The 22912-nt window shown below is 38.7% G+C and overlaps 1 protein-coding gene across 1 annotated transcript in view; it reads right to left on the bottom strand.

Annotated features, from left to right (window-relative positions):
* Ccdc18 (coiled-coil domain containing 18) overlaps positions 1 to 22912 on the bottom strand; it is a gene marked incomplete at its 5' end in the record, with an annotated part of 110537 nt that overhangs the window by 64330 nt on the left and 23295 nt on the right. Inside the window, 3 exons of the mRNA XM_023720296.1 lie at positions 1616 to 1907; positions 5896 to 6017; positions 12954 to 13050. Of these exons, the coding sequence (XP_023576064.1) occupies positions 1616 to 1907; positions 5896 to 6017; positions 12954 to 13050 (511 nt within the window). The remainder of the gene's footprint in view (positions 1 to 1615; positions 1908 to 5895; positions 6018 to 12953; positions 13051 to 22912) is intronic.

A 22912-nucleotide genomic window follows, 5' to 3' on the forward strand; every position in this document is an offset into this window, starting at 1 on the left:
ACCAAATAAAATTTTCCCATAAGATCAACATGAAACCTAGTCATTGAATTTGATTCTTTTTTATTTCTTATCTCTTGTTTTCTTTTATTACCTTTTTTAAAAACAAACATTTACTTGAGAGAGAGTATAGCAGTAATTGATATGACATTAGAAGCAATACACATCTAGAAAATCGGAATGACAAGGATTCCAAACACGGCCCTAGTATTACACATAGCTATCCTCGGTGCAGTTGCTTAGTTCACAGGTATCAGCATATATAGTTAGTCAGGATGAGAATCCTACCAATTAACTGCTAGTTTCAAAAACCTGATGGAGATTCTCAGAACCAGTGCCTTAACCATCTTGTGTATATAAATGTATGGTTTTGCCCCTGCCATGTTTCCTAGCTTTCCTCCTTGCCCTCTCTGATTCAGTTCTCATACAGTGTGATTTGTGACCAGACCTGTGGAAAGAATTAAGTTCACGAACTGAGGTACCACCATATATAAATACATACAAAGAGAAAAGGCGGCAGATCATTCATTACTATGGAAACATTTCAAAGTTTTATGGCATCCTATTTCACTGAGCCACTGATTCATTCATTTCCTCATTTTGCAGTGCTAGGGACCAGTCAGAGGGTCTTGGACACACTGCTATCCTGCAACTCTAGGCCAGCTGTATGCCATACTTTAAGCACATATACAGTTGCTCAGCATTAGCCAGCAAGGAAATACAAATTAAAACTACAGTGTGATTCCACATCACATTCACTACAGCATGGCTATAAACAAAAAGACACACAATATGTGTTAATAATGATATGGAGAAAAATACCCACACACTACTGGTTGAGAATATAAAACACTGTGCCCATTCTGGAAGTTTGGCATTACCATATGATTCAGAAATTATCCTACATATCTACCCAAGAGAAATAAAAACATGCCCACTCACAAATGTACAAATGTTCATAGCTGCATTATTCATAATAACCTAAAGGTGAGAATAAACTGGTGATTAAATAAATAATATTTGGTATATACACACAATGGAATATCACTGACCAATAAAAAATGACATACTGATATGATACTGACTCTCAAAGATATTAACAAGATATTAACAAGATATAGCACATACAAAAGATCACTATAACTTTATTAAAATGTAATATTCAGCAAAGAAAAATCTATAGAAGAAGAAACAGTGTTTTCCCAAGTGTACACATATGGGTATAGAGGCACTGATTATAAAGTGGTATAAGTAATGTTTTGGGGATCCCAAGTTTGAAACTATTGTGGTTACAAAATTTGTAAAATTACTAAAACTCAAAGGATGAATTTTTCAGTATACAAATGATATGTCTCTAAAGCTGCTTTTAAAAAAAAATTGTGCCACTCGTAGATACGTCTTCTGAGAAAGTAAAAAACTATGTAAGAATAGAAAGGTTAAATGGGAAAAACATAGGTATTAGATAGAAAAGAAACAGATGGCTGAAAATACAATTAGGAAAAAAAAACCCTGAAGCTAATAAGGAGACCAAAATTATGGTCTTTCATAAAACACACCAATGAAATCTCTTTTCCATTATGTAATCAAGTGTATCACATATCTTTTCATGTATGCTTACTGGTAAGTGGGAAATCATTTTTTCCAAACTTCTCAATTCTACCCTTGAGTTTTCAATTTCCTGCTGACATAAATCCAGCCGTTCATTCTGTGTAGCAACTCGGACCTTCAATTCTCGATTTTCATCCACTAGAGAAAACTTTTCTCGCCGTATTTCCTCTTTGTCCTCTAACTCACTTTCCAACTTTAGAATACTTTGTCTAGATTCAGTCAGTTGTGTCATGACTTCTGAATTTCTCACTGCCATAATCCTTAATTTTTCTTTGCCATTGTTATGTTCTTCTTTTAACTGCCTACAAAGAAAAAAAGATTAAAAATATAATATACATTCATTTTCAATAATCACATTTAGACAGAATTCATTACTTGGTACTTCACTGCTTTAAAATTCATTGAATTTGGTCCTCAATGCATTTTGACATGAAAATTTTATCCTAGTTTTTTTCTCTTTGGTAATTAATGCATAAGCTAGAACTTGTCAATGTCTATTATCTAACTTTTCCAGTTAAAATAATTTCTTAGTTGATTATTTTTATTCTCATTGTGTCTTCCAGAACCAAAAAAGGACACATATTGAGATAATTCTGTACTATCACTTAAAAAATTTCCTAAAACAAGGGGCGTAGGAATGTAGCTCAGTGTCAGAGCACTTGTCTACCATGTGCAAAACCTTAATTTAATTCCCAGCATTACAAAACAGATTTTTTAAAGCTTAACAGGCAAGGACAGAAGAAAACTATAGCTCAATATCCTTCATAAACACAAATAGAAAAATCCTCTACAAAATACAAGCAAACTCAAGCATTCTTCTATGCATTAAGATTATTCTCCAGGGCCGGGGAAATGGCTCAGTGGATTAAGTGCTTCCCTGGCAAGCACATGCACAAGGGCCTGAGTTCAATCCCCCATTCTGCCAAAAAAAAAAAAAAAAGATTATTCTCCATGTTCAAGTGATATTCATCCCAGGGATGCAAATGATTCAACATAAACAAATCAGTAAACATCAGTAAGTCACATCAACAAAATGAGAAGAAAACCATATGATCATCTCAAAAGATGAAGAAAAGAGATGTGATAAATAACATCCACCCTTCATTATAAAAAGTGAACTAAATAGGCTTATATGGAACATACCTTAACACAATAAAGGCTAATAATACATAATAAGCCAATAGTTAACATCACACTGAAAAAACAAAAGCTGAAAGCTTTCTCTAAAATCTGAACCAAGAAGGGGCTGGGGAGATGGTTCGGTAGAATAAGCGCTTGCCTGGCAAGCACAAGGGTCTGAGTTCAATCCTCAGTTCCAGAAAAAAAAAAAAATCTGAACCAAGAAAAGGATATTCTTTTATAATTTTTATTCAACATGGCACTGGAAGTCATAGCTGGAGCTACCAGGCAAGGGAGCACTGAATTTGACAAAGTTGCAGGCAAATCTGTGTACAAAAATAATGGCATTGTAATAGGCAGATAATAATCTAAAAAGAAATCAAGAAAGCTATCCCACTTACAATAGCTGTCCCCCCAAAAAGAAACCCAATTCCTAGAAATCAATTTAAATAGGAGGGAAAGCTCTCCACAGTGAAATTCATAAAACACTGGTAAAAGAAACTGAACATGACACCAAAAAAGAGAAAATTTTCACAAAGAATCAGTATTGCGAAAATATCCATGCATTTAGCATCAACAGATTCAATGTTATCCCTATCAAAATACCAATAGCATTCATTATAAAACTAAATAATACAATGCTAAAATTTGTATGGAATGATTAAAACTTCCAAATAACTAAAAGGAATACATAGCTATTATTTTTTAAATAATCAAACCAATCTTGACAAAAACGAAAGCAAAAGACATTATAGTATAAAATACCAGGGAAATATTTCAGGACATTGCCAATCCTCAGTACCACTACTATCAAGTAATAATAACAATAACATTTTTTAGAAAATAAAAGTTTATGTGCCAGCCCTGCCCCTGGGGGAGCCCTGAGAAGGCAAGTGAGACTGGGTGTGATGGTGCACACCTGTAATCCCAGTACTTGGGAGGCTGTAAACAGGTGAATCACTAACAAGTCCAATCTAGTAGTGAGATCCTGAACACCCCGTAGACCCTTCTCTAAAATACAGAAAAACAAAAAGAAAGAAAGAAAAGAAAAACTTAAGTGGTAAAAACAGAATCTGTCGTGGTTTGGAGTTTTCACAATGGGAATGTCTCAGTTACTTTTTACTCATTGTAGGGATAAAACATACCAACATCCAAAATTAAGAAAAGGTCACAGTTTGTGGAGGTTTTGGTCTATGCTTGGCTGGCTCCCACACAGAGTTGCACATGGCAGAGAGCAGCAATTTAGGGCAGCAGAAAATAATGGAGAGCAAAGGGAAGGACAGCAGCTGTGGCTTCTAGCAAGCTCCTTTCTCCTCATATTGTGAACAAGCTACCCTGTGGCTAGGGGTGTAGAACTCATACGATGTCCATGCCCTCCTCTTGCACAAGATGAGGATGTTTACAAAGTAAGAATCCTGGCTCCCTGCTGAGTCACTTAATTAAACTTCTAAATTTCTCAAGTTGGCACAATGTATCAACCAGTACAGGGAACAATATAACACAGGACAGAATTTAAATTATTAGTTTATAAGGAATCACCCAAGAATCATATACAACAAATACAGGAAATCTATCCATACACTAAATACTCCCAAAGAGTCCAGCTGAAGGCCTGGATCCTAATACCCTTCATGAGTCCAGATGAAAACCTAGAGCTCATAACAATGCCTCCCACAAGTCCCACTGAAGGCCTAGAGCTCACAACAAAAGTCTCAGCTGAGGGATCTGAACTGGAGCTAGGAAGCAACACTCAAGTACCACAGCTCCCTCAAAAGTACCACAGCCATCCTCAGCAACAGTAAGGTCCCAAGCTCCCCCAGCAATGAGGAAAGTTGAGTTCCCATCAGGAAAGCCAATGCAACAAGATGGTGAGGAATGTACCATCTTCCCCTCCAGAGCCAGGAAGTAATACTCAAGATAAGGACCAAATCAGGAAAGCCAACAGGACAAGGTCCTCCAGCAGAAAACAGCCCAAGAGAACCAGCAACTCCAAAAGCTTTTCCAGAATCCCTAACAGCACAACCCCCAGGTGGGCCTTCCACATCCAGCACCACTATAGTTTAATTCAGCTGGGTATAATAAGTTGACCACCAGTTAGAAATCCACTACAGTATCATAGTGCAATTAGCATGTCTTAAAGTTACCTTACAATTGACAATATCAGATTCTAGTAAGTACTCCAGTTATACAAAGTAACTATGACAAAACCTATAATTCTTCCTCCACCTGTACTGAAAGACTAAGTGTATTACCTTAAAGAAAATGTTAAAATTAGGCAAAACAGGTATTTTGACAATCTGAGTTGATAAGAACTGATTAATATTAACCTCTGAAATTTCACAGGGGTTTGCATAATATCATGGTGAGAGAACAAGAGCCAAAAGACAAAGGTTACTCCCTGGCTTTATTTATTTACAAAACAAGGGTAGAGTAAATGATTGTTTAAAAAAATTCTTTTTTAGTATATTTACTTGCCAGCTAAGGTAATCATAATATAAAAACATATCTGTGTTAATTTTTTCTACATAAAAACAAATATGATTATTGTTGTAGTTTCTGCTTCTTTTTTTAATTTAGTACAGGGTCTATAGGGTCTGTCTCACCATGTAGATTGGACTCAGTGATTCTCCTGTTTTCAGCCTCCCAAGTGCTGGGAATACAGGTGCATGCCACCATGCCCAGTCTCATTTACTGTCTCAGCATAGCCTAGGGGCAGGGTCAGCACAGTAGGCCAGGGATAGAACCCCCGGCCCTGCCTCTGCCTAATCAAGCGCTTTAATCCACTAAGCTATCTGGCCAGCCCAAGCTTCCGCATTTTGAAAGTCCATATTATAATGTACAAATTTCTATGGTTATTGTTTTAATGTATTTGGTTGTTACAGGGTCTCACTATGCAGCTCAGACTCATAGTGATCATCCTGTTTTCAGCCCCCCAGTGCTAGGATTACAGGCTTATGCTACTATACCCAGATCCTGGCCAGCTAAGCCCACCCTGGGAGTGGAGCTGGCCCAGCATGTGGTGCCAGGGATCAAGCTGTGGTCCCTGGGCTTGCCTAAGCACTTTAGTCTGCTGAGCTGTCTCGCTGGCCCCCACTGCTATGTTTTTAAATGTTTCAGTTTTTTCCCATTTTTATACCAAAACCCCTTTTTCCCCACAGTAGAGTGATATACCTTAATTTCTCCTTCAGAATTTCAAGTTCACTTTTATATAGGTCACACTTTTCTTGTAGTCTCTTATTTTCTTTTTCACAGTTAACTAGATTTTTCTCTAGTATTTCTTCTTCAGCTTGAACCTAAAATAAGAAATTATCTTAAGTTGACGTACTAATGTGGCAGTAAGTGTTGCGTATCTCAAACTAAACATTTAAGCAATAATTTCAAAAATAAGTATGATACTGAATTAAGTGATTTCATATGTTTTAATTCTTTCTTCTTTTTGTGGTTAAAAAAAAACCAAAAAACAAAATGAAGTTCCTGGATAGTAATTAAAGTCAGGGAAAAGGATGCTATTACTACCTGTCCAAAACCTTAAGAGCCTAAAACAGACAGCAAATAGCTCTGTCATCAGAAAGCAAAGTGCTCTACCCTCTTATGAACAAGGCCAACAACTCAAACAGGGATGCTGTACCCAATTTAGCAAAGGGTGTAACATTAAAGGGAAGTAATGTTCAGTGTAAATGTTCCAGAATTCACTTTTGAAATTTTTGCTACAAATACCCCACTGAAATAATAACCTAAAACATAAAACATGAAACTTAAGCATCCAAAATGGAGAAAGAACAATGAAAGACTGGGAAGACATGCTCCATTTACTGTTAACATTTGTTATATGCACCCAACTGTAGGGCACTACTCAGTAGTTAAAATTTGATAATCATAAGGAAAATGTGAAAAAGCTGTTACATTTTTTTCTCTCTCCCTAAGGATATTCACCTTAACTAAGTATTCATACAGATCACTTTATTAAAAATCCCTTCTAACATATTCCATTCCCACAGGACATTCTATAAGGCTTTCAGAAACTGATCTGGTTAATTCACACTTAAGATTTCAGGATCTAATGAGATCTAAATTTTTATACTTGTAAATGACATTAAGTCCTATTGCAAAGGAAAGAGAAACCAAAGTCTTCCTCAGCTTCAGTATGTAACATGGTTAATAATGTCTCCTTTAAACTCTTTCTTTAGCTGTCATAATGTTATTACATTGGACTCTGATTTTTATTTTCACTACTTTTAATTAATTGGCCTTTTTAAAAAATGTATTTAGGACAGGGTCTACAGGGTCTCACTGCATAGAATGGACTCATAGTGATCTGCCTGTTTACAGCCTCCCAAGTGCTGGGATTACAGGTACGCACCACCAGGCCTAGTCTCAATCTCCAACTCAGCGCGTCCCAGGGGCTTGGGGATCCAACTCCTGGCCACTGCATCTGCCTAAGCAGGCACTTTTGAGCTATTTTTTTGGTTTTATTCTATTTTCATATATTTTTCAAAAACTGGGCATTTTTTCCTTTGTCACAGCTGTCTTCTGAGGAGCACTGACACCATGTCTCCAAAACCCCTCCCATCACCTTCATACTATACAAATCATTTTAGCAACATCTTAACTTATGAGACCAAAGACATTTAATTCAAATTCCTCCAATATTTTTTATCCTTCTACCTAAAACTTTTTTCTGTATTTTTATCCACTTTTTTTTTCCTTAAAAAATATAGGCCAGGAGGCCTGGCCCTAGCTCAGTTCTTTAAGTGGCTGCTTCCACAAAGCTGTCAACCTCAGGTGGCTGTAGTTTGATCCCCACAACTCCAGCCAGCCAAACCTGCCCTGAAGGCATTCCGAGAAAAATAAATAAATTATATATATATATGCACCAGGTTCCAGGCTTCCTGTCTCATGGAGTCAGTCACGGCTGGCTGTGCCTGTGTGCTTTGCTTTCTTTCAGTCTGACTTTTCATGTGAACCTCCTTTTGGCTCAAAGAAAGGAATTTACATTTATAATTGACAATTGTTTATTTTGATAAGATCTATTAACTTTTTCTAAGTAAATGTAGCATGTAATGATGATCCTAAAATGGGTTTTTGTTAATGATAATCCTAAAATTTGTAAAAGTTTTTTAATTTGTATTTTTATTTCCAAACAAAAATTCAAACAAATTATAAAAATAAGAAATAGAATTATCCCTATTTCTTTATAAGTATAAGCTCTCAGATTCTATCATCTTGTATCTCTCTCATGTCTCTGTGCTATCTTTCTCTGTTATTCTAGGACTTTAATCTCTCTTTGACACCTTTTGGACTGGCTCCTGCCCTTTCAATCTTCCATAGTAATATGGTCAATTCTAAAAATGCCTTTCTTTTATCAAGCTTTCTACTTTTCCACACTCCCCTGATTACTACCGCTTGTCTCCTCTTCACCTATAAAAATAACATTCTAGTTACCTCTACTGTCTCCCTTTCTATTCTCCCACTTTGGAGACCTTGTATTCTATACAGCTCTGTCTTATTCTCCGTCTTTATTTTTTTCTTTGTATTACTGGGGATAGAATGCAGTGGTACTTCTCTACTAAGCTATATCCTCAACACTTTTTTCATGATTAATTTTGAGAGGTCTTGCTAAAGTCCCTAGGCTGGGCTCTAAATTGCCATCTTCTTAGCTAAACCTTCCACTGGGATTAAAGGTATGTGCCACTGTACTGAGCTCATTCTGCATCTTTCTTGACAAACTTGCCACATTTGGTACTACAGACTACCACCTTCATTTAAAATTGCTCAATTGGGCCAGCCAGATAGCTCAGTCGATTAAAGCCATTTAAAGAAGATGCAGGGACCAGGGTTCAATACCCAGTGTGCCTTCCCAGCTCCGCCTCCAGGGTGCACTAAAACTGGGTGTGGTGGCTTGTAATCCCAGCACTTGGGAGGCTGAAAACAGGAGGATCACTATGAATTCTATCTGTAGTGAGACCCTGTGGACCCTGTACTAAATACATTAAATAATAAAGTAAAATAAAATCACTCAATTGACTTGGCTTCTCTTATACTTTTCTGATTCTCTTAACTTTCTGGCCACTTCTTAATATATTTCAAAAGATATTCTATCTGTTCATTATATTCCAGAGTTGTACCTTTCATACTTTTCTCAATCTATATAAACTTCTCTGTTAATGTCCAAGGCTTTTGTCACTAAATTATTGTCAGTTCTTAAATCTGAAGCTCTACTTGAGATTTTAAAGTCTTAGACCTGGAGGTATAATTACCTACAAACAAATAACCTACATCTGGACAGCCTTCAGACATTCCAGAACAGAACTCATCTTTGTTTCCAAATTACCTATCTGGGCTGGGGATATAGCTCAGTGGCACAGCACCTGCCTGGCAAGTGCAAGGTCCTGAGTTCGAATGCCATTACAGAATGAAAGTATATCTACACAGATATACCTTTCTTTCTTTCTTTCTTTTCTTTCTTTCTTTTTCTGGTACTAGGGATTGAACTCAGGACCCTGCGCTTGCCAGGCAAGCGCTTATTCTACTAAGCTATCTCCCCAGGCCCTCTTTATTATATGTAAATATATAAATATATATATTTACATATATATATGTATATATATATTTAGGTTTCTGATGAAATTATCCATCAGGCACTCAAGCCAGAAACCTAAAAGACACTGAGACTTTTTATCTCACTGCCTGCTTCTAATATATTCAAGGAGTCACCAGATCCCACTGATTTTTCAGCTTTAACCTCTTATCTATAGACTTAGATTTGCCATCTTCAATATCTCTTCTTTGGCCTAAGTGTCCTAGAGTTGTGTCTCATCTCTCTCATCTTCACAGTGATGTAAGAGTGAGCATCCCAAACACATATGTGACCATTTCCTCAGCTTCATATTCAATGGTATAACGTTATTTGTTTTTGGTTTTTTTTGAGACAGAGTGTTGTTATATAGTTCAGGCTAGCCTTGAACTGACTGCAATCCTCCTGCCTGAGCCCCCCCCCCAAGTGGAAGGATTACACGATACCTGGGATTACATCCTTTTTGAGATAACCTAGCAGCTCAAATATCTGACTGTGAAGTTTTCTTTGGGCCCAGTAGAGCTTGATAAATTCCCGTTCATGCCACCACAATACCTACTACTTATTTTTACTATACTTTATTCCAAAATACTGAAATTTTATTTGTCTACATACATACTTATCAATCTTAATAGATTATGAATTCTTCAAAGTAAGCTTCATGTATTATTTATTAGTAAATTTCCCAGAAATTAGCATAGGACCTGGTATATAAAAAGAATCTGGTAATATGAACTTACTAACTATAAGTGAACACCCTTTAGTTATCTATACTTTAAATCTTCTTATTCTATCTTCACCTAAGAGCTTCTTTCCTCTGTCCACTTTTGGAAAAGAATCATCACATTCCTCTTATCTATAGACTTATATTCACCATCTTTAATGGTGAATTTAATGCTTTATTATTTCAACATGAAAATTTCCCACATCAGTATTCTTTAATAATACTTGTCTGAGCTCAATATGCAAATATTAAGCTTGCAGCATTCCTTTATAAAGGTTTTATTACCATACAGAGATTATTCAGAGATATTTAATGAATGTAATAGTCATTTTTTTTTTAACAAAGTCATTGTATTCCCTGATGGGATCACTCAGAGGTAGAAGTGAGTCCCCTCTTAAATCAAGAAAGACCAGAGGCTGGTGAGATGGCTCAGTGGTCTAAAGCACCTACTTAGAACAAGCTTAGCAAAGCACAGGGACCGTGGTTCAATCCCCCAGCACCACATGCCAGCCAGCCCTGCCCCCTGGTGGGCTGAGCTGGCCACACACACACACACATAAATAAATTTAAAAAAAAAGAGAGAGAGAGAGAGACCAGTTGGATGTTACATAATGTACACTTTATTTTCAGGAACCAAATGGGAAGAGATTTCATCTGCTTCTCTAGATCAGCCTCTACTTATTCACTCTACTTTTTGCTATATTTTTCCCCCATCTGTACTCTTTTCCCTCCTTAGATTGAAAAAAAAGGCTTCTGCTGATAATAAAAAGATTGCTGAGAATGATCCTTGGCAAACATTTTAAAATTCTTTATTTCACTACAGACAGTGGTACCAACATATAATCCTAGCTACTGAAAAGGCTAAAGAAAAAGATGGCAAGCTCTGCCTAGACAATTGAACAATTCAGGGGGCCTCTGTATTAAAAGGTTGGAACGTAGCTTAATGCGCACAATTTAGGGGAAATGATAACAGTAGCACTTGCCTCATAGGATAGGATTTTTATCCTATGAGAACTTAATGAGCAGGGCCTAACTTGAATGTGAGGGTGCTCTACATCATCTCTGTCATTTGTCAATCACTGGACAACCCTCTCCATATGCAACTAAGGAATCATAGTGCAACAGCAAACAAGAACATGGAAACACTTAGGATGTAGAGGGAGATTTATTTACACTGACAGCCACTGATAAGGATTATTCCCAAAATATCAGGCCCTGATCTCTGGTGGTGTAGGTCTTTCATGGGATAAGCAGGAACTAGAGTGACAGAATGGCTTATGAACTGGGTGCTGGTTCTTACAATATGCATCATAGTGACCAGCCATTTCTAAGAAACAAAAGTAACAGAAACTGTAATCAGTACTATTACCCGGGCAACTAACAGACTCGGGGGGGGGGGGGCATCTTCTGCTAGAACTAATTCTGTCTTACTCAGAAACTAAAAAAGCATGTGTGAGGAAATAATACATAACTATAATCATCTTGGCTGCTTCTTTCTTTTTTCCTCCTTCGTTTTCAGTACTGGGAATTGAACTCAGGATGTCACACTTGCCAGGCACACACTGCACCACTGAGCTATCTCCCTGGCCCACCATCTTGGAAAGTACAAGATATATAGTGACTAGTGATTTCTAAGGATATCACTATACACTCAACTACATATATATATGTTTGGTATAGGGTCTCACTACAGAGCTCAGACTCATAGTGATCCTCCTGTTTTCAGCCACCTGAGGGCTCACAGGCATGCCCCACCACACCTGGCCTCAGGACTGGCACAGCATGTGGTGCCAGAAATCAAGCTCGGTCCCTGTGCTTGCCAAAACAGGTGTTTAGTCTGCTGAGCTATCTCACCGGCCCAATAGTACATATTTATACAGTAGCCTGTCCCACTTTTCTTGCTCTTCCTCAGCTGCTGCCACTTCCTTCTCTTTCCTTTTCCCTTTCTGCAGTACTAGAGATTGAACCTAGGGTTTCTGCACTCAGCTAGAACACCAGCCCTGTTTCTTTTGGGGTTTTTTTGTGTTGTTTTTTGAGATAGGTCTTCACCATGTAGTTCATATATAGTTCAGGCTGGTCTTAAACATATTATGTAATGCAGGTTGACCCTGAATTTATGGCAATCCTCCAGCCTCAGTCACCAGAGTGCTGAGATTGTAGGTGTACACTACTAAGCCTAGCTTCCTTTTTCCATTTTTTGAGAGGGGATAGCTAAATTTCTGAGTTTCCTAGACTGAGTTTTATCCTCCAATCCTCCTGCCTCAGACTCCCAGAGTACCAGGATTACACGTATGTGTCATCATAGTTCCCTTTTTTGTTTTTAGTTTTTTCTTTTACTGGTAGTGAACCCAAGGTTCTCTTACTTGTAAGGTCAGTGCTCTACCACAACTCTCCCATAGTCTGCCACTGCTTCTCATTTATGGTGTTAATCCTTCTTGTGATTTGAATCTTTTCTTTTTTATTCCTCTTTCCCAATCTGTTTTCCTTGAAATTCTAACACTTCTAAATTATAATTTTTGCTTGGTACAGAAATATAGAATATAGAATACAGAATATAAAAAAGAAAACGAAAAGATGGCAAAATCAAAGTCAGCTGGGTCAAATACCACGAGATACTTAAAATTTAATTTTAAAATGTAATTTTTTTGCAAGATGACTTTTTGTTTGTTTTTTGTTTTCTGAGGCAGGGTACTGCTATACAATGCAGGCTAGCCTTAAACTCACAGCAATCTTCTTCCTCAGCCTCCCTAACACTGTGATTATAGGCATGTACTACCATGCTGGCAAAAACTCTTTATTTGAATGATTTTGTTATAAATACAATCATAATAATTAACCTTTTATCTAACTATAAACATATTCTACTATGTCTACATTTATTTTAGAATATAGACAGTAAGAAACAACATTGATTTTGTACAACTGTCTTACCTTTTCCAGTTTTTCAGCCACTTTTTCTTTATATTGTTGGAAAGCTTTACTTAGCTCTTCAGCATTATTTAGTGCTTCATTTCTTTGTCGTTCAGCTCTAAAATTCAGAAACAAAAAATAAAAGAATGCCTTGCATTTGAGTAGCTAAGTTTCAAAGTAATCTTTATCTAATTACAAGGAGTCATTAGAAAAAAGCAGACTTCTCCATACTAAAAAACGGAGAGCATGTTTAAAGTATGTTATATGGGGGCTGGAGAGATGGCTCAGTGGTCTAAAGCACCTACTTGAAACAAGTTTGGCAAAGCACAGGGACCGCGGTTCAATCCTCCAGCACCACATGCCAGCCAGCCCCGCCCCCTGGTGGGCTGAGCTGGCCACACACACACACACACAATAAATAAATGTAATAAATAAAAATAAATAAATATTAAAAAAATAAAGTATGTTATATGCATGTACCAATCTGCCAGAAGAAAATCTATTAATCTCTATAACCAATATGCACTAATAACAAATGTGAAACAAGAGAGTATTAGGTATGAACTATAAAGTGAAGAATGGAGATTATACAATAATTTCTAACTCCACCAAATAAAAACGTAACACAGAGCACTTAAATATATGAACTCTCACAGTACCTGTCTGGTAAGCACAAGGTCCTCAGTTCAATTCCAAAAAAAAGAGTAGTTATTATGTAAACTCTGAAATACACATAAATTCCTATGTATTGCTAATTTTCCCTTAATCTGGAAAAGTTGTATTAGGGAAACAACTGATGAAAGTACAAAGGTTAAGTATTACAGAACCAATTGTCTGTCTAGAATATTAAAGATACTCAGTAAATTCCATGACCTATGCAAAGGTCAAATAAATTTTTAGAAAGGTACTTTAAAAAAACACAAAAACTTCTACTGATGCAACAGAAAAATCCAACTATTACCAAGTACTATGTAAGCCAGCCACGCTGCTTCACCTCTTAGTTAACCCTGGCCTTTCCTCATACTGCTCAAATTTAACTGAGACAACTGGGCTAGAACTTGGTCAATTATCATACAGACACCTAAGATCATATATATTTTTTTTTCATAGCATTCTTTCAAGTTTAAGTAGAATTCATGATTGTTATGGTTTCTATGTCATGTCCTCCAATGTCTCATGTGTGCATAGGTGGGGCTTTTGAGAAGTGGCTAGATCAAGGACTGTGTGAGATTGGGATTAACAACATGTGTTACTGCCCTCCAGTTGGTTCAGCATAGTTCAAGCTATGACTGAATGAATTTACTGAAGATGGAACCTCCACCCAGAGTGTGCATGGCACCAACCAATGGATTGGTTTCCAGAATAGAATAAAAGGGAAAGGGAGGCTGGGGAGATAGCTCAGCAGTCTAAGCAACTGTATGGCAAGCACAAGGTTCCTGAGTTCTATACTGGGTACTGCATTTTCTTGTGGCCCTGGAATCCTGGGCAGGCCCTGCCAGCCCCAAAACCAGGCATGGTTGGGCATGCCTGTAATCCTAGTAGTGGGGAGGCTGAGACAGGAGGATCACTATGAGTCCAAGCTGCATAGCGAGACCCTGTACCAAATAAATAAATAGATAATTTTTAAAAAAGGGAAAAAAGGGTTTGGGGAGATGGCTCAGCAGAATAAGCGCTTCCCTGGCAAGCGCAAGGGCCTGAGTTCAATCCCCAGTTCTGCCAAAAGTAAATAAATAAAATTTTAAAAGGGAAAGAGAGACTTACTGCTGTTTTCTGCCTATTCTGCTACTGACTGTTCCTCTTCTGCCATGCCCCTTTGCCAGGTCACCCTACTTGAAGCCAGCCAACTATGGACTGAAACTCATTTTAGCTCAAACTCTGAGCTAAAATAAACCTTTCTTACTTTAACTTATGAGTATCGAATATCTTTCCCAGTAATGAGGAAGGAAAAAAGCCATGACCCTTATGCAAGGTGAATTATTCAACTTATACTCTGTACCATAACTCTTCCCCTTCAGAAACATATTCAATCTTTTGTATTTTTTAGTATCTTTTCTATTGCTTTCTTTAGTCTAATCTGCATAAACAAATTCAAGTGAAAGTACACCTCATTTCCTAAGTCCTGATTCTTAATTTGGATAGCAACAGTGATACCACAGGAACATCGATAATACGGGATTTTTCTGAAAATCTCTAAGCATATATCCTTATAAATTCTTGAGTTTATACAGCTAGAGTTAACCATAAGGAACACTTACATTTCTCATGTAAATAAACAAAACTTTCCCCAGATATTGCTTCTTTAACCATCTTTCTTTTCAATCCAAACGTATCCTTACATACTACTGTTCCCGGTCTCTAAATTTAAAAACATCGTATCAGCCACAGAAAAGTATAAATATATCTATGAATCTGTGTTAACCCAGCTAACTGTACTTTGAAAAAAATTAACCTCACGCTACTATTCTGTTTGAAAATAAACATTTATTCACTACTCACTTGATATGCAAAGGTTATTTCCAGCTAATAAAAACAATACTACAATGAACATCATGGTGAACTATTCATTGGTACTATGTGTGAGAGCTTAAAATATAGTCAGAAGTTGAATTACTATTTTCCAAAAGACACTTTGAAGTTGAAGGTACTAGGTGTAGGCAGCAGCTTAAGCAGGAATATGGTCATGTGTTGGGGCAAGACAAGGACAAAGTGCTGAAAGCAATCGAGCTAGCTTAGTCCTGACAAAAACATCTTTCCTGAGACAATGCCAGTCATTAGTCACTAAGCAATCAATCCTGTGTCTTCTGATACTTAGTGTCAAAAGTGTATATAAATGCTCCTCTAGTGGTAATTCAGTTTCTTCTCCCATCAAAAGAAAGCTATAATTTACTGTCTATATTTTCCTCATCCCATTGCCATTTTTCCCCAGGAACACTGAGATCAGAGCAGACTGTGGCAGACTGGTGCTCAACAGGGACACCTGGTGAGAAAATATAAGTGGGCAGTGGGAAGTCCCACAATTTGCATGCCACAGGGGCCAGAAGTGAATTGGTTAGGGCCGATATTCAAGACAGGCATGCACTGGTACTGGCATTATCATGTGTAAAAGACTTAGGGATGGAGGTTCACCAGGGTCAGAAATGGATTCACTAGGGCCAGAAAAGGTTCATAAGAACCTCTAAAAACAAAAAAACAGAACAAAAGAAAAGGTATGGGCATGGGACAAAAAGAGTTTCAAGAACCACAGATGGATATGTATATAGGAATGTTTTCTCCTATATACTTGATTCCTGAATTTACTTTTCTGGATTTTGGTTAGAAGGGGTTTTGCAACCACAAAGGATTTGGTTCAGAGCACCACTTCAGAATCAGGTCCCAGAATGAAAAGAAGGGTACAACAAAGGTACTACCACCAACAGAACTTAAACCCTATAACTTTGCTCAGTCAGATGGGGGTAAAAAGATTAAGCTGTGCAAGGCTGGTTTGGAGCAGTATGGCAGTGCCACTGGAGGGAGAAGAACAAGCTAAGGCCCTATGCGCCAATCCTAGGTGGAATCAGCTGAGATTTTCCAGACTCCCTCACGTCCCCCACTCCAGGCCCCTCCAGGCCCCTCCAGTCACGGCTGTTGGTGTGCACCACCAATTACAGGCCTGGGTGCCTGGGGCCAAATAGGTGGACGTGACTGCAGTGCACTCTGGCTCTCTAGATGGCCGTCACCCTATGAACTTTTAGTACCAAAGTTCGATTAGCACAAACCACACCTGTGACCTGAATCCCTGCAGAAATAGGATATCTAGAAGCGAGAGAGGGAGTGGCCCAGTGCCTGGGGTCAACTAACAACAGTGGCTGCTCACATTCCTGTCCCCTTTTCCCCGGCAAACTGAATCCCAAGAAAACTTCTTGGGCCCCTCTACTGTGGGGCCTGGCAGCTGGCCACACCGATTACACTAGCAGCAAGTGCTTCACTAAGAGCCTTCAAAGTCACAGCAGCCCAGATCAGAGGAGTGAAAAACCAAAAAGATAATTTTGGTAACCTTGGGTACAGAGATGGTGTCCACAACCTCCTCTGGGAAGGAAGAGGTGTGCGTGATAGAGCCTATTCCTAAAGACTTTACTGCGGCGTTGTATTTTATGACAAACAAGGCTGCTACTTCTGCTATAGGTGCTCTCACATTTTTAGATGGCTTTACTCAATGTGAAATTTCTTGTAAACACGGTGGGATCTCCTGCTGTAGTCTACATTTGTTACACTGATAAGGCCTTGTTCCTCTCTGCTCCACTGTGTACAAATAGTCCAGAGCTTTATTTGAACAATTCCCCACTGCACTCCTAAGGCCTTTTTTCACTGTGAATTCTTTCTGGTGCTGAAGAAATCCATCTTTACCCCTGAAAGCCTTCCCATATTCACTATTCATAAGGTTTTGCTCCAGTGTGAACTATCTGCTGTAAAATGTGGTTTGATCTATGGCTAAAACATTTCCCACATTCAGTACACTCATACAGTTTTTCATCAGTGTGAACTCTGGTAAAAAGGGAGTATTCCAAAAGCCTCACACCTGTTCAGCTTCTCCCTAGGGAATACTTCCTGATGCTCAGCAAGAAACAAGATGTCTTTCATCACTGGCCCACATATCTCACAAGGTAGACTTTCCAGGGGGCAGTAGCTGCATTCAGAGCTCTGACTTAGGACCCTTCTTGAGAAGACGCCTCTTCAACTTTCACTGGAGAAATTAACAATCAGAGTTGGGCCTTCTCAAGAAAGCTGGAATCAAGTCAGCTATGTCAGGCACCCAGGTGTGTGGCCCCATCTCCAGCTGAACTACATGAATCTGGTATTATATAAGTCCCAGTGAAACCACAAAGGACATGTTTTGTAGCATCGCTTCAGCATACAGAAGTCTTTGTGTCTCATCAAGAAGCTTCCACTCTTTCCAGGAAGAGTCCAGTTACATCCTCAAAGGTCACATTGCCCTGTACATGATAAGCAAACAGTTCAGAACTCATAGATACCTGAGCTGGGTTCTTCTGGGCAAGTGTCACTATTAAAGCCTTTAGATGAGGGATAAAGAAAGGAGAGGCGGGCTCTGCAGTAACAATTGTCATGCTGCAGCTCCTTCACAGTAGTCCTTACAACCACCACTATCAGTGTGGACAACACTGGCTCTCCAATCTTCTTGCTTACTCTATCATGTGTTCCACCAACCACTAAACAATTTCATACAGTAGACATCAGAGTGACCAAGATGACTGTCCTGCTATTAGTACTTTGCTTAGGATTAATTTAAATCCATATAACAGTTTTGGAAGTGTGGCCATTTTCATTATTGGCTGTCTATCCAGGAACAAGCGACATCTTTTTATTTTCTGACATTCTCTTCAATCTCCTTTTTCAGGTACTACAGTTTTCATTGTAAGTCTTTCACTTCCTTGATTAGGTTAATTTCTTTTCTTTTTTTTATTGGGAAAAAAAAAATATATATATACAATTAGCTAGCTGGACTCAGTTTAGATGATCCCAATTTTGTTGGCAACATCCAGTGCATCACAATCGGGAGCCAGATGAACATATGCCTTCTTCTTTCCATCAGGCCTGATTAGGGTACTGACCTTGGCAACACTGATGTCATACAGCTTTTTTGATTTGGTGCTTATTGGCTCTGACATCCACCATGAACACGAGTGTGTTGTTGTCCTTGATCTTTTCCCTGGCTGATTCTGTGGTCGGGGGAACATGATGATGGCATAACGGTCAAGCTTATTTCTCCTGGGAGTGCTCTTCTGAGGGTATTTGGGCTGCCTCCGGAGACACAGCGTTTGGGACAGCAAAAGGTGGGTGATGTTCTTATCTTTTCCTTTTTGTGGCTGTGGATGCCTTTCAGCACAGCCTTCTTGGCCTTCAAAGGTTTTGCTTTGGCTTTAGCTTTGGCAAGGGCAGGGATTTCCTCCTTCACCTTCAGCACCATCTTGGTAAAAAGGCTTGATTAGGTTAATTTCTAAGTATTCAATTTTTCTTGATGTTACTGTAAAATGTGGTGCTTCCATAATTTCTCTCTTAGCTTCTGGCTTCCCTGTGCCTGTGGGACCTACTGGTTCCAGCCCAGGCGCAGTGTGGGTGAGACCCTTTTCCACCCCCTTGGGACACCCCCCACCACTCCGCAGCACCTCCCCTACCCCACCTGCCCAGTAGGAATTTCTGCCACATTCTGGGAACCCCCAGATCCAGTCCTAGTCTAGACCCGGTGAGTGTGTGGGAGAACTTCCAGCTACCCTGTGCTGGTGTGACCTACTGGTCCCAGCCCAGGCGCAGAGTGGGTGACACCCTCTTTCACCCTTTTGGGACACCCCCCCCCATCACTCTGTAGTACCCCCACACACACTCCGCCCACAGAGTAGGAATTTCTGTCGTGTTCCGGGAACCACCAGATCCAGTCCCAGTCCAGGCCTGGTGAGTATGTGGGAGAGCTGCCTCTCCCCCCTACTCCAACTTGTCCCTTCCAGACTCAGCTCAGGCCTGGCACACAGGCCTGGGGTGAAACCCTGCAGCTGCAATCCCTGCACAGAGTGTAGGGGACAGAACCACCCAGCTAGTGCAGGAGCTGAACATCTTGCCAGAGGGGCACAATAAGTTCCAAACTTTGCAGATCTGCACCTGAACTTCAGTAGGTGCTAAGGTTATAATTCCAACAAAGATCTACAAAAAGGTCAGAAGACAGTGCTACATAAAATGATGAGAAGGAGCAAAACACAATCTCAGAGCCCAAGCCCACCCATAACAAGTGCAGAGAACACTAACACAGAACAAACTGGGAATCACACAGCTGAAAGCAATGAATCAACGGTTTCTGAAATAAAGAAACAGCTGCAGAAAGGTATAAAGGAACTCAGATTGGAAATGAAAAAAAAAAATCCCTGAATTAATAACATCTGCATAATTTCTCTCTTGGTGAGTTTGTTATTGACGTATAAAAATCCCATTGGCTTTTGAGCGCTGACTTTGTAAGCTGACACACTACAAATTTTGGTTATTAATTCTAAGTCTTTTGGTAGGATTTTTGCAGTGTTTTATGTAGAGGATCATGTCATTAGTAAACAATTTAACTTCTTCCTTCACTATCCATATTATTTTTCTTTCTTTCTGTTGTCTAAATGCCCTGGCTAATGCATCCAAAACTATATTGAACAGGAGTGGTATTCAGGAGTGGCACCACCCTTGTTTTGTTCTTGATTGCAGAGTGAAAGGTTTCAGCTTTTCTCCATTTAGTAAACAACAGCTCTCCAACTGGTTTGTCATAGATGGTGAGAGAAAGATCTTTTATTTCAATTTTCTCTACAGTTTTTACCACACATGCATGCTGAATTTTGTCAAGTTCTTTTTCTGCATCTATTGAAATGATCGCATGGTTTTGCCCTTGCTCCTATTAATGTGGTATATTATATTTACTGATTTGAACAAGTGGAACTATTCTTGCATCCCAGAAATGAATCCTGCTTGGTCATAGCGTGTAACTTTTTTGATGACTTATTACATTCCATTTGCAAGTATCTTATTGAGGATTTCTGCATCTATGTTCATTAAAAAGATCAGTGATTTATAGTATTTCCTCAAGTATATGGCTTACCTTTTATGAAGTGCTGAACAGAAAGGGTTTTTTTTTTTCAAAATGAATTAAAACCTTAGTAATCTTTTCATGTGTTGCTTATGCTTTCTGGATCTCATTTAAAAATATTCTTTGCAAGGACCAGCCAAATAGCTCAGCGGACTAAAGTACCTGATTTGGCAGAACACAGCAGCTGGGGTTCGATCCCAGGCATGCTGTGCTAGCCCTGGCCCCAAGGAACCCTAACAGGATGATTGAGACTGGGCGTGGTGGCACACACAAGTTTTCAGCACTTGGGAGGCTAAAAACAGGAGAATCACTAGGAGTCCGATCTACATAGTGAGACCCTGTAGACCCTGTACTAAAAAAAAAAAAAAAAAAAAAATTCTTTCCAGTTTGGCTTAGTGGTACATGCCTGTAAACCTCTGAAAGCCTCTGAAAAGCTGAGGCAGGAGGAACACAAGTTCAAGCCCATTCTGGACAATTTAGTGAGATCATCTCTCAAACTAAAAGCTGGGAATAGGGCCGGGGAGATGGCTCAGTGGAATAAGCACTTCCCTGGCAAGCATAAGGGTCTGAGTTCAATCCCCGGTTCCTAAAAAAAAAAAAAAAGCAAAAAAGCTGGGACTATAGCTCAATGTAAGGGTCCTGGGTTTTATCCTCAGTACTGAGAAAAAAATCTTCCCTACCACAAGACATCATGAAAGGCATGTGCCTGTTTTTTTTCTAAAGTTTTTTATTTTCCCAACTGGAATTTGTTTTGTTTGCATGTATAGTATGAGGCAAAGATCTAATCTTTTTTTAATTCAATAACTAATTCTCTCAGCTGATTTGCTGTTCGTTTTTTGGCAGCACTAGGGATTGAGCCCAAGCTCATTGCTCTATCAACGAGCTAAGTCCCAAGCACTTTTTATTTTGAGACAGTCTCACCAAGTTGCCCAGGTGGGGCCCGAATTTGTAATTCTCTTGCTTAAGCCTCCCAAGTGGTAGCATTAACAGGTTTGTGCCACCACATCCTTCCTCAGTGTCACTTTTTAAACTTCTAAAATCTGTATATATGTAGACTGCATTTTGCCACAACTGGCAAATTTTTTTTTAATTTTTTGCACTGAAATACATTCTAGACTAATTAATACCATCCACTACTAAATACTTTAAGATATATTCTAGCAAGGACATTGCCTCATATAACCACAACAGAATCAGATTTTTTAAAAATCTAAAATTAACATGATACTACTGTCTAAAATAAACCATATATAAATTTTACCAATTACTCCAATATTATTCTTACAGAGTTTTCTTTTCCTTATGATCCAGGATCACCTACTGCTTTTGGCTATTATTTTTCCTTAGTGTCTTCAACGTGGAGCGCTTCAGCTTTCCTTAGTCTTTTTTGATGTTGAAATCTTCAAGAATATTTAACAATTGTTTTATACAATATCAACATGCATTTGCCATTGAGCTATATCCCCAGCCCAGTTATTTCATTGTAGAGTCAGTTCTTTAAATGCACCAAAAGCCCTGTTTGGCTAATGACTGAGGCCCAACTGTACTGAAGATATAAATTATTTTGGGAAAAACTAGTTTTTATATTATGTTCCTTCCTAGAAAAACAGCATATATCTCATTAGTTACAACTTCTTTTAAGCCCTCTAATAAAGTTTTATCATTTTCTCTGTTTTCATTCTGATGTTTCTAGGACCTTACTGATGATAAGACTGTCTCACTGAAGGTTACACATTTTTTTGGCGGGGGGGCTTTCTGTTGCATGCTTTAAAAAAAAATTCATTAGTACAAGTTTGTAGAACATGAAGTTTACATTCATCTTGGGGAGTAGGTGTACATAACACTGCTTGTTTCTCTTTTTAATCTCCCTCCCTTTCCCATTCACTTGCCTCCCTTCATCTCTAAATTGTTAAAAACAGCAAACTCCAGCACACCTTCCTATGTCGCCTAACAAATGTACAATCCATTGTCCCTAACTTTGATCTGGGTTTTACATTTGGCACCAATACTACACTATCTTAATCACCTCTGGGCTAGGTATTAGAAAACTGCCCTTATAATCCAAAGCTAGTTAAAATTTTTTAATTTTTTATTTATTTATTTGGTACAAGATCTTGCTATGCAGCTCAGACTCTTAGTGATCCTCTTGTCTCAGCCTCCCCAGTGCTGGGATTACAAGATGTACCACCACGCTCCGTTTCTGTGGCCAGCATGGCTCACCTTGGCAAGGCATGCGGTATCAGGGATCAAAGCTAGGTTCTTGAGCTTGCCAGGCAGGCACTTAGACTGCTGAGCTATCCATCCCCAGCCTCATTATACATATATATCTATATCTATATCTATAGATAGATAGATAGATAGATATCTCCCCAGT

Source organism: Octodon degus, unplaced genomic scaffold (genome assembly GCF_000260255.1).
Source record: "Octodon degus isolate 3935 unplaced genomic scaffold, OctDeg1.0 scaffold00074, whole genome shotgun sequence".
In the NCBI taxonomy this organism is placed as follows: domain Eukaryota; kingdom Metazoa; phylum Chordata; class Mammalia; order Rodentia; family Octodontidae; genus Octodon; species Octodon degus.